This window comes from Ranitomeya variabilis, chromosome 1 (genome assembly GCF_051348905.1).
Source record: "Ranitomeya variabilis isolate aRanVar5 chromosome 1, aRanVar5.hap1, whole genome shotgun sequence".
NCBI lineage: Eukaryota > Metazoa > Chordata > Amphibia > Anura > Dendrobatidae > Ranitomeya > Ranitomeya variabilis.
The window spans coordinates 50,888,754-50,902,394 of NC_135232.1; the positions used below are offsets into that span (position 1 = coordinate 50,888,754).

At 40.4% G+C, this 13,641-nt stretch overlaps 1 protein-coding gene across 2 annotated transcripts in view; it reads right to left on the reverse strand.

Moving 5' to 3' along the window:
- The window catches only part of MYO5B (myosin VB), a 206,601-nt gene that overhangs the window by 54,941 nt on the left and 138,019 nt on the right, over positions 1-13,641 (reverse strand). For both annotated transcript variants that reach the window (XM_077283527.1, XM_077283516.1), the window contains exons 8-10: positions 11,116-11,223; positions 4,418-4,527; positions 1,634-1,899 (exon numbers count right to left, since the gene is read on the reverse strand). In XM_077283527.1, the coding sequence (XP_077139642.1) occupies positions 1,634-1,899; positions 4,418-4,527; positions 11,116-11,223 (484 nt within the window). The remainder of the gene's footprint in view (positions 1-1,633; positions 1,900-4,417; positions 4,528-11,115; positions 11,224-13,641) is intronic.

Sequence of the window (13,641 nt, forward strand, 5' to 3'; positions counted from 1 at the left end):
GGCAATCTCCAGTGCTACCATGAATGGAGGGGTAGCGCGACCTCCAATCCGTTCACACAAGTCTTACAGAGCCCAGGCTCTTGAGCTACAGCAGTCGGACCCCCAGCGATTGGGAAGTTATAGGATCGGGGATAACCTTAAAACTTGAGAAGCCTCTCTGAACCGTTCCTGGCGCGGCCAATTTTTATTTTTGCACTTTTTTCCTCCCCCTTTTCCAAGAGCCATAACTTGTCCGATTTTGACGTCCACATAGCCATACGAGAGTTTGCTTTTTGCAGACCGATTTGACGTTTTGATTGATCCCATTTACCAATGAAAGAGCTGGAGAATGGGAAAACAATTTTCATAAACAAGAAAAAATAAATAAATAAAATTCCATTCCAGAGGCACCCTAGGAGGGGAGGAGACCCACGCTGCCAGGCAAGACCCCTCTTGGGTTGACTTTCCTGCCCGCTGGCTTTTTAGTTAAGCAATGAGGCAGTTTGGCATTGCGCAGTATGGTACATCACGTATAATGCTCCCATTCCCCCATGATGGAGATTTTAGAAGCTTTACATTATTTCTAGTTTTCTATAAAAAAAAAAAAAAAAAAAACAACAAATTTTAATCTTGTGAAATGAGCTCAGGCGATGGCCACGTTCCGCTCCGGAGATACTAATTGTCTTTTTATAAGGGAGAGGAAAGCGTCCATTCATCTGCTCGGAGACTCCGTAATCTCGGAGGACAATTAGGGAGACGCAGTGCGCCTGTCAGAGCCTTCGGAGCAGCGGCGCGACGTCGTACGGAAGATTTATATTATCCGCTCATTTACAGCCCCGTGCCAAAGCAACACAGCAGCGAAACAAACAATTAAGCTTCTCCCCTGCTGCTGCCCCCAAGACTCCATATATCATCCAATTACTTGTATCTAGGAAGTCAAAGACGCTCCAAGTTGAAGAAAAAACGCCAAGACCCGGTGTTGTGCCGTAACCTCTCTCCGTGCGTATGACTACAAGTAGACACAAAGGACGGAAAGGTCTCCCCGATGGCCCCACGAGGACCAAAATAGAGTTTTACAACTATTTCTTATTGCTCCAATCCATGCAAAATGAAACAAAACTGCAACGAGTATCTCCAACGTTTTCTTTGTATACAGCTCCAATGAGGAACTATGTGTCTCCAAGGTAACAGACTACAAACAAACACTGTGTGTAGTCTGAGGTCAGGTGTTACTCCCTTTCATTATCAGCACCTTGAGGGTGTAACATTATACATGACCCCATGATCAGTCCATGCAGGGATCTCTGTAGTCTATTATTATTATTATTATTTATATAGCGCCATTAGTCTATAACCAAGGAAACACATCAATCTGCATGGGACCTGTATACACATTTTTTTTTTTAAAGCAGAACTACATAAAAAGGTGGTTGCACACTGGGGGCAGTTAAAAAAAAAAAGTAGCTAAAATTTTGGACATACCCCAAAGGTGGCAATGGATAGAATAATAGTTACAGGTTGTTGTCCCAAGATCGTACGAAGAGATCGGACCGCCACCGATGGACAGAACAGGCTCAATGGTGGAGGTCAAGCATGCGCACTACGGATCGGTACATTGTCTAAGCGCTAAGTATCATTATTAGGGCACCCTTACCCGTATATATCCAGCACCCCGATGAAGGAGTGCTGCTTGCTGGTGGTGTGCAGCGCTTTGTTCACGTGCTGCACGATCCAGTTGAACAGCTGAGCGTAGATGTGCTTGGCCAGAGCATTCCTGGCATTGACAGACTGCTGGATGGACATGTTCTTCACGTAAGTTTCCGAGGTGGTGACGAGTTTCCGGTGGCACAGCCAATGCTCCATCTGATCGTGCTCCACCCCGAGCAGCGCACAGAAGTGGTTCAGGTGCTCGTCTCCCTTCTAGAGAATAGAAAAGGATAGATGAGACAAGGTTTAAAGGGAACCATCCGGAGGGGACAGCGCTGGGTGGGGTAGTAATAAGACCGGGGCAAACAAAAATCCATGAATGTACAAATCAAAATTCCACATGTGAGTTGCCCTTTTCCGGGCAACATTCCACATGATATCCAGCGCTCGACTCATCCTATAAGAATTGCTTTATTGATCCAGTAGTGTAAAAAGCAAAAAAAATGGTTAAAAACAACAGCACAAAAAATAAAAAAGCAGAATAGAAATATCCGCTGCTCTCGCAGGCAACAGGTTTCAGACCTGGTCCTAAAGGTCAGTGTAGGTGTGAAACATGCTGCCTGAGAGAGCAGCAGATATTTCTTTTCTGGCTTTTTAATTTTTGTGCCGTTGTGTTCATCCATTTTTTGTGCCTTTTATACTATTGGATCAATAAAGCAATTCTTTTAAGAAGATGGGAGCACTGGATATCATTTGGACTATTGCCATTACTGGAGTATTTTGCTGGGCGCCAGGTCAGGAGAGCCGACTGCTCCTTTTTCATACTTCCAGGGAGTATTATCGCGGCTGCCGGCCAATATTTTGGCTATGGACCAGTATGGGAGGCAGCATCACTAGATGTCAGCACAGAATTTCCAATCAATGTGATCGGAGGGTGTGGAAGTCATCAGAATGGCGGCAATTTATCTACCAACCGAAACAGGTCAATCCGGTGATGCCTTCTGCTAGTAAGATGAATGGTCTATTGAGTGGCGAGCCATTAATTAATTAATCTGTCCGTCTGCATCAATGCTCGCAATGTATCACAGACTGGAGGCAATTGTGTCTGGACACTCAACTGGGCTGTAGTTTTTATGAACACCATTATTTGGGCACTGTGCTGCCCAGTTATTAGGAAGGAATACATATCCTTGTTATTTACAAATTGTACGGTACTATTATTGAGCACTATATGGCGCTATTGTTATGGCCCAGTTATAATCATAGAATGTTAGAGTTGTATGGGACCTCCAGGGTCACCATGCCCAACCCCCGGCTCAATGCAGGAGTCACTAAGCCATCTCCGACAGATGTCTGTCCAGCCTCTGATTGAAGACTTCCATTGAAGGAGAACTCACCACCTCTCGTGGCAGCTGGTTCCATTCATTGGTCACCCTCACTGTCAAAAACTTATGGAACAATACAAAGCAATGCTGTTTGGAGATTATACGGCATTATCCTTGGGGCACTTATTGGCCTCGCTATTGTCAGATACTATTAGATGTACACTTAATGAGGTTGTTATTTTTTTAGACAACTTTATTTGGCCACATGAGGACACTGTCATTAGTGATAAATATACGACACTTAATTTGATAGCACAGGATATTTTTTTCTTGGGCATTGTATGGTGCCATTAATTGTATGACACAGATATTATGGAGCATTGACATTGGGATATCGCACAGCACTACTACTGGGCACTGTATGGAACGGCTATTGTGGAGCAGTACACAGCATTGTTATTTGGACATTGTACGGCACTATTATTGCTCACAGTATGGCACTATTAATTACACTATTTGGCACACTTACTATGGAGCAGTAGACAGCATTATCATTTGTTTTTTGTACAATGGGCACCATATAATACTATTTTGTTTTACACTTTATGACACTTTCACTGAGTGGCACAGCTATTGTGCAGCAGTACACAGCAATGTGATTTGGACATTGTACGGCACTATTATTGAGCACTATACAGCACTAGTATTTACATATGTGTTATGGAGCAGTTATTTGGAAATGGCACAGCAATATTATTGGGCACAGTACGGCATCATTATATACACTGTATGGCACAACATACATAAATGTTATTTGGACACTGGCACTATTTTTTTACACTGTAAGGCACAGTCATCATGAAGTTAAACACAGCACTGTTATTTATACATTGTACGGCACTATTATTGAGCACAGTACATCACTAGTATTTACACTGTATGGCACAGTTATTGATCAATACACAACACTGTTGTTTATACATTGTACGGCACTATTATTGTGCATTGCATGACACTATTTACACTGTATGTCACAGTTTTTATAGAACAATGCACAAAACTGTTATTTGGACTTTGTACAGCACTATTATTGGCACTGTATGGCGCTTATTTACACCGTATAGCACAGTTATTATGGAGCACTACCCAGCACTTTTATTGGGCACTGTAAAGCACTTTATTGAGCATGATGTGGCATTATAATTTTGACAATATTGCACACTTTCTTTTAGTTACTAACACTAAAACACAAATGTTATTTGCACAGTCTACGACAGTGATAGGCTTTTGGTTTCCTGAATTACTCATTTCCATCACAATGTCTTTGGGGCTTTCACGGATCTCAATCGGTGGCTGACATAAAATAAAGGGCTATGTGGATCCCTCTGAATCCCTTTCATTACATTAGAACCTACAACCGTTACACATAGGGAACAATTTCCTGAACGGAACGATGTGCTGCTTACCGGCAAGCTGCTGGATTCCCCGTCCCGCTCTGAGATGATCTCGACGTTCCCCAAGTGCAGAATGGCAGCTATGATCCTAAAAATACTCATCTGGTGCGACTCCTTCACTCCTGGTAAGGCACAAATACAGAAAAAGCATGTAAAATGAGAAGATCAGATAGGTGCTAGTAACAGGAGTCAGTCTCCTTTTCATCAGCACAAGGTTGTCAGATCCCCACCCATCTGGTTACAACAGCTGCATTTTTAAGCTATTCCTAGGTGCTTAACATACCGCCATACAGACCCAGACTTGCCACTCAACGTGGACACACGTCGTGCGCGATATTAGTAAAGAGTGACCCTCTTTCTAGAGCTCAGCAGTGCACAAAGCGGGGTCTTCTCAAAGAGGTGGTCCTGTAGAGAGGTTTCACTGTATAGACCTACACATCATATTTTCCAATACTTGCAGAAAGTCTGGGAGGCTCCTGAAATGAGCAGAGACTTCAGAAGCTACTTAAAAAGTTAAAAAATGGGAACATTCATGGTTGAAAGTGTTGGCACCCTTGAAATTGTTACAGAAAATGAAGTATTTTCACCCAGAATATTATTGCAATTACACATGTTTTGTTATACACGTTTATTTCCTTTTTGCGTATCGGAACAGTGCAAAAGAACAAAATTGGACATTATTTAACACAACCCCAGAAATGAGCTATACAAAGTTGAAGGCACCTTTCCAAAATTGTGGCTAAACAACTTTGTTTCAAGTACGTGATGCTTGTTTGAACTCACCTGTGGCAAGTAACAGGTGTGGGCAATCTGAAAATCACACCTGAAACCAGATAAAAAGGGGAGAAGTTGACTCTTTCCATTGTGTGTCTGTGTGTGCCACACTAAGCAAAGAGAACAGAAAGAGGAGAAGAGAACTGTCTAAGGACTTGAGATCCAAAATTGTTGAAAAATACCAACAATCTCAAGGTTACAAGTCCATCTGCAGAGATCTTGATGTTCCTTTGTCCACAGTGTGCAACATAATCAGGAATCCATTGCACTGTAGCTAATCTCCCTGGATGTGGACGGCAGAGAAAATTGATGAAGGGTTGCAACTCAAGATAGTCCGGATGGTGGGTAAGCAGTCCCAATCAAGTTCCAAAGTAATGCAAGCTGTCCTGCAGGCTCAGGGTGCATCAGTGTCAGCGCAAACTGTCCATCCACATGTGAATGAAATGAAACACTATGGCAGGAGACCCAGGAGGACCCCACTGCTGACACAGAAACATAAAAAAGCTAGGCTGCAGTTTACCATAGTGTACGGGAGTAAGCCAAAATCCTTCTGTGAAAGCGTCTTGTGGACATATAAGACCAAGATAGTGTTTATTGGTCTACAACAGTGTTCCCCAACTCCGGTCCTCAAGAGCTACCAACAGGTCATGTTTTCAGGATTTCCTTAGTATTTCACAGGTGATGGAATTCCTGCCTGTGCAGGTGATGCCATTATCACCTGGCAATACTAAGGAAATCCTGAAAACATGACCTGTTGGTGGCTCTTGAGGACCGGAGTTGGGGAACACTGGTCTACAAGATCTCACGCACTTTGTAGAGCCAATATGGCGGCACACATTAGGTGGCTCAGGTGCTCGGTGTGCTGCTGTATGATCAGGGTTCTAGCACGCAGGAGCTATACAAATGAATCCAGCAGAGAAAGCCTCTCTATGATATCTGAGGCTTAAAGGGGTCTATAAAGTGGTGCCCTGTTACAACATGAAGTGGTAACACCGCCATGTGCACGAGTCAAAAAAACTGACTGTGGCATCCTGAGTTCTCTACAAGCCCCATAAAAGTCTTCTGGCATCTTGTTAAAGTGTCTGTCTGTGCTAAACAATTCTCGGTGCAGCTCTGGGTGTGACTAGAGAATAAGAATAGGATGTTGCTCATGATCAATGAAGTAAAGCCTGGACCAGCCGACGTTTTTTGGCATCGGTTGACATCTTACATTTGACTCATCGCAGAAGCTGAATCTTACTATTGCCCCTTCCCTCTCTGAACCATCGAGAAATGGCCATCAAATGCCACCCAGAAGGCAACATGGATCCAGGCCACATAGGTACGGCTTTTGACATTTCCTACAGAGAAGTCAGTATCGTTGTCTATCCCTCGCTCCATCATCAAGGGGCATTTCAAACACCCATCCTCGGGATAGATTGGAGGCCCCAATACTCGTCCCCCCACCATTGACCACTTCCGGATAAGTGACAGCTTGCTAATATAGGAATAAAACCACAAACCCTGACTGAAGAAGAGAGAATATTGAAAAATTGATTATAACACGAGTTTCCAGCCCTACAATGGGGTCTTCCATCAAGCTGACAGTTTCCAATCAGAGATAAATGCACGACAGTAAGAGAAACGGTTAACTTAACTGCGTCTAATTAGAAGCCTTCATTATCGGGGTTATAAATTTACTTAAGAAGAAAGATTTAGTTCTTGAAACAAAACAAAAAAACAACACATATGTAATAAATTGCAGCCCTCAAAGGGGGCTTACACCATTTATATTAGTTGGATTAGTGAAAAAAAGCTCATTACCGTATGGTTGCTTCATTTGAGTACACCTAGAATTTTTTAACATGGAAGAAAAACTTTTCTACCCATTACTATATCTAGAAAGACGGCTGTATCAAACATACTCCAACAAAAAGGATTGTGTCTTGATTTCGGGCCCTAATATCATTTGGTCTTTGTTTATGATGAATTCTAAATACACTGCTCAAAAAAATAAAGGGAACACTAAAATCTCACATCCGAGATATCCCTGAATGAAATATTCCAGTTGTAAATTTTTATTCATTACATAGTGGAATGCGTTGAGAACAATAAAACCTAAAAATTATCAATGTAAATCACAACTAATATCCCACGGAGGTCTGGAGTTGGAATGATGCTCAAAATCAAAGTGGAAAATAAAGTTACAGGCTGGTCCAACTTCAGTGGAAATGCCTCAAGACAAGGAAATGATGCTCAGTAGTGTGTGTGGCCTCCACGTGCCTGTATGACCTCCCTACAATGCTTGGGCATGCTCCTGATGAGGCGGCAGATGGTCTCCTGAGGGATCTCCTCCTAGACCTGGATTAAAGCATCCGCCAACTCCTGAACAGTCTGTGGTGCAACGTGACGTTGGTGGATGGTGCGAGACATGATGTCCCAGATGTGTTCAATCACATTCAGGTCTGGGGAACAGGCAGGCCAGTCCATAGCTTCAATGCCTTCATCTTGCAGAAACTGTTGGCACACTCCAGCCACATGAGGTCTGGTATAGTGATGAACGAATATACTCGTTGCTCGGGTTTTCCTGAGCAGGCTCGGGTGACCTCCAAGTATTTATGACTGCTCGGAGATTTAGTTTTCATGGCGGCAGCTGAATGATTTACAGCTACTAGCCAGCCTGAGTACATGTGGGGGTTGCCTGGTTGCTAGACTGTGTCTCTCTATGCATTTACCCACATGTTTGATGATTGAATGAGCCTCATGTTAAATGCCTCATGGAGCTTCATACACTCAGACCTACAACCAGGCTGCCACTTATTCCAGATGTCAGGACTGTAATACTGCTTGTCCCAGGAGCCTCCTGAGGACCTTCTAACATGGAAGGGAAGTGTGTCGAGACTGCTATAAGTTTCTCTGCTGAGTACTATCTCGTACTTTCATCTCAGTACTTTTCCGGTATAGGGTCTTATATGTTACATTAGTTATCAAGATACACATATATAGGACGGAGAGTTTTTAGCGTTTGCTAAGGTCAGCCGTTGGTGAGCGGGGCGCCATATTGCGTACAACCTAGGGTGCCAACCTCGGCGCAAGGTAGGGACACTTATTAGGGATTTTTGAGAGTAAGCAGTTTAATAGTCCCCATCTTTACCATTCCCCTGGACATAGGAAGGTTATGTATTAATTTTTTGTCTTTATCTTTCTGGCTGATTTGATTGGTTATTAGGGATCTGAATATAGGCCTTGTTTTAGAATATGGTCATATTTCTTGAATGGATCAATGAGAATTGATTATTAGGTGATACATTTGAGGATCTCACTCCAAACCCTGCTGTCAACATCTTTCCCTTAGAGACTACCTGCTTACATAAATCTTTACTATTGATAAATAGTTTGGATTTTGGATCTAGTCACAAAAATCAAATGTAATACCCCAATAGTATTGTGATATCAATGGAGATTAGGGGCTTCTAGACGACACACAAGGTGAACTGCCGGTGAGCAGGGGAGCCAATTTGCGTTCAAGCTAGGGTGCCAACCTCCGCAGCAAGGCTGCCAACCTCCGCAGCAAGGCAGGTGTGACTATAAGGTGGATATAGGGTGAGTATTTGTATCTGTGTTAGACTAATTGGGTTCTCACCTCAATAATTATCTGGTCATTACACCTTACCAACATTTGGTCACAATCTGGACATAGGTCTGGTTGGGCACTGCGTATAGTTCTAGTTCGTTTTGGTTTTTAATATTTGATAAATAAAAGTTAATTGCAGCCCTAATGGGTAAGAAAGCAGCGGCACATGGCGCTCCCACTTACTACTTTAAATGTTAATATCGGAAATGTTCTGTATATTATAGGGGAATTCTGGTGATTATATACAAGCAGCTATACGCGGGGTCGATAGCTTGGCTGTAGATGGAGTAGAGCCGCTGACTGCCTCCACCAAGTCAATGGCTCAAGTCAGGATCTGTGCACAAAAAGTTGTTCAAACAGATTTTTTGAGCAGTTCACAGCTCCAAAAATGTCTGAAAAATCGCTCAAAAGACTCTTCCTATTCATTTATATTCTAAAACCACTTGCTGTTCATGTGTTCAGTCTTCTGAGCGTTTTTTCCTCACTTCTGGTTTTGTAAAGTGCCAGGAGGGAAAAAAGAAAATGTGTGATTATTAATTTTTGAAGCAGCTTCCGATGGAAACTCTCCAAATTACGTACTCTAAGGCTGTGTGCAAACATTGCGGATTTTTCGCGTTTTTTGCTATAACGACGCTATAAAAATGCATAAAAAACGCATACATTATGCATCCCATCATTTAGAATGCATTCCGCAATTTTTGTGCACATGATGCGTTTTTGCAACGCGGTAAAAAACGCAGCATGTTCATTAATTTTGCGGATTTTTTGCGTTTTTCCCGCTATTTAATGCATTGGGAAGCTCTGGAAAAAACGCATCAAAAACGCACAAAAAATGCGCAAAAACGTGAAAAAAACGCATGCGGATTTCTTGCAGAAAATGTCGGGTTTTGCTCAGGAAATTTCTGCAAGAAATCCTAAACGTGTGCACACAGCCTAAGGGCTCCTTCTCACTTGCGTAAAATACGTCCGAGTCTCGCAGCAAACCCTGCTCTGGGTGAGAAGGAGCCCTAAGGCTGCAAAAAAAAATCCTTCAGGAAAAAAAACCTTTCCTAAAAAGCTTCAAAACCTTGTAAGGCTAAGTACCCACAACATCTTTTAGGCGCCGATGTATCCGCTGTTTTCTTAAGCGGAAAATGCTGGAAGTGTCCTTCCTAAATATTTTTTTGGGTGTTCCTTGTTACAATTTTTGCCTATAGTAGTTTTTTTTTTTTTTTAATATTAGATATTATTTACCTTGGGAAAAAGCCTGAGTAAATGTATAGCAAGTAATTTTGACATTGCAGAGTATATGATCGTTCTGTTTCGCATTTTTTAAAGTGCTTTTGATGGCGCGTTTCAGATTGGATCCACCTGAAAAAAGACCTTGTGTGCACATATCCCATAACTGCTGCAGGAAACAAATCACTCCTCCAAAGGCTAGGTGAAGACGACAGTATTTTCTCTCGTCTGAGAGAATGGGGTCGATTTATGAAAACCACAGTGATCAGATTCTCTTGGATGAGGAGGTGATGAAAAAAAAATAATTCTCCATCTTCCCCATTGTGTCATACTGTCAAAATCAGACTGCACTCAGATGTCATCAGAGTGCGGACCGATGGTTTCCATAGATGAGTAACTTGCATGGCGAGTGAGATCCATCGATTGCATAGCCAAGTGATATTCATCGGATCAAAGTCGGGCATGCAGCGATTTTATTTTTCTAGGACTGGTTAGGTCCATCTCCAATAATCATCCGCTGTCCTTCCTTACCCCTCTCCATGCACATTCATGTTTGATTTAAATTTTTTTTACATTAAACAAAGTTTTTAAAATTGTGAAGTAAAAATGATTTTAAATTTTTTATAAATTTCAGCTATTTATATTAGTATCCATAGAGTCTAAAAAATAAATGGATTTAATATTTTATATTGGGCTACTGAACGCGAATCTTACAAATGAAATGTACGGTTCGTGCAGGTTTTAATTTCCAGGTCCAATTAGTTCCATGGGAGCAGTGTAATACCTCTATTCACCTGTGGAGGAGCTGCAGGAAGATGGAAACTTTCTGACAGGTTTGGTCACAGATTGCGGCTGATTGTTGGAGGATAGAGCAGCAGGACGCTCTATGATCATCTTATCTTTAGGGAATTATTCGATAAAAAAACGTTAATTCCTTTTAAATAGACGTCCTCCACTGATCAGAGGGGATTTATCAGTATCGCACCTTCAGGCCTCCCATTATGTGCTATTATCTGGAATATTACACCTGTGAAACATGGACATTTCCAATCCAACGCAGACGCTCAGATCTTTCGGTCTGGAGCATTTGAAATACAATCCTTACCCAGAAGTGTAAATGCCTGCCTGGTCTTCTCAAAGTCATCTGCGTCATCCACCCCGTCAATGGCTGTGTCACCTCCCTGCGAGCTGTAAAAAAAATCCTCGGCTTGTGCTGGAAGAAGAAAAGTGAAGAGGAAAGGATTAAAAAAAAACAATTACAAAATGAGCCCAGACACCGAGTGTAGTAAACCCCGATATCAGCTTTCTATTTTATATTGTGGAGCCCAGAAATACTGTATGCGGCATAAACAGCAGTCACTGGTCACGTGCAAGAAATCAGAGGGAAACTGGAGTCATCTGTTACACTAAATAATGCAGACATTTTATTTTAGCTGCACTATATGAAAAGAAGTTTTCCAAATGTGTCAGGCCCTCAAGCAAAGCAATGTGTCAACAGTATACCTGTATATGTATATAAAAACTATTATTATACCATCTACCATGAACAAGAATACAACTACTATAATACTGCTCCCTATGTACAACAATATAACTACTATAATACTGCCCCTATGTACAAGAATATAACTACTATAATACTGCCCCTATGTACAAGAATATAACTACTATAATACTGCCCCCTATGTACAAGAATATAACTACTATAATACTGCTCCTATGTACAAGAGTATAACTACTATAATACTGCTCCTATGTACAACAATATAACTACTATAATACTGCTCATATGTACAAGAGTATAACTACTATAATACTGCTCCCTATGTACAACAATATAACTACTATAATACTGCTCCCTATGTACAACAATATAACTACTATAATACTGCTCCTATGTACAAGAATATAACTACTATAATACTGCCCCCTATGTACAAGAATATAACTACTATTATACTGCCCCTATGTACAAGAATATAACTACTATAATACTGCCCCCTATGTACAAGAATATAACTACTATAATACTGCTCCTATGTACAAGAGTATAACTACTATAATACTGCCCCCTATGTACAAGAATATAACTACTATAATACTGCTCCTATGTACAAGAGTATAACTACTATAATACTGCTCCTATGTACAAGAATGTAACTACTATAATACTGCCCCTATGTACAAGAATATAACTACTATAATACTACCTCCTATGTACAAGAATATAACTACTATAATACTGCCCCTATGTACAAGAATATAACCTCTATAATACAGCCCCTATGTACAAGAATATAACTACTATAATACAGCCCCTATGTACAAGAATATAACTAGTATAATATTGCCCCCTTTGTACAAGAATATAACTACTATAACACTGTCTCCTATGTAAAAGAATATAACTACTATAATACTGCTCCTATGTACAAGAATATAACTACTATAATACTGCTCCTATGTACAAGAATATAACTACTATAATACTGCTCCTATGTACAAGAATATAGCTACTATAATACTGCCCCTATGTAAAAGAATATAACTACTATAATACTGCTCCTATGTACAAGAATATAACTACTATAATACTGCTCCCTATGTACAAGAATATAACTACTATAATACTGCTCCTATGTACAAGAATATAACTACCGTACTATAATACTGCCTCCTATGTACAAGCATATAACTACTATAATACTGCCCCTATGTATAAGAATATAACTACTATAATACTGCTCCTATGTACAAGAATATAACTACTATAATACTGCCCCCTATGTACAAGACTATAACTACAATAATACTGCTCCTATGTACAAGAATATAACTACTATAATACTGCCCCTATGTACAAGACTATAACTACTATAATACTGCCCCTATGTACAAGAATATAACTACTATAATACGGCCCCCTATGTACAAGAATATAACTACTATAATACTGCCCTATGTACAAGAATATAACTACTATAATACTGCCCCTATGTACAAGAATATAACTACTATAATACTGCCCCTATGTATAAGAATATAACTACTATAATACTGCTCATATGTACAAGAATATAACTACTATAATACTGCTCCTATGTACAAGAATATAGCTACTATAATACTGCCCCTATGTAAAAGAATATAACTACTATAATACTTCTCCTATGTACAAGAATATAACTACTATAATACTGCCCCTATGTACAAGACTATAACTACTATAATACTGCTCCTATGTACAAGAATATAACTACTATAATACTGCCCCTATGTACAAGAATATAACTACTATAATACGGCCCCCTATGTACAAGAATATAACTACTATAATACTGCCCCTATGTACAAGAATATAACTACTATAATACTGACCCCTATGTACAAGAATATAACTACTATAATACTGCCCCTATGTACAAGAATATAACTACTATAATACTGCCCCTATGTATAAGAATCTAACTACTATAATACTGCTCATATGTACAAGAATATAACTACTATAATACTGCCCCTATGTACAAGAATATAACTACTATAATACTGCTCCCTATATACAAGAATATAACTACTATAATACTGCTCCTATGTACAAGAATATAACTATTATAATACTGCTCCTATG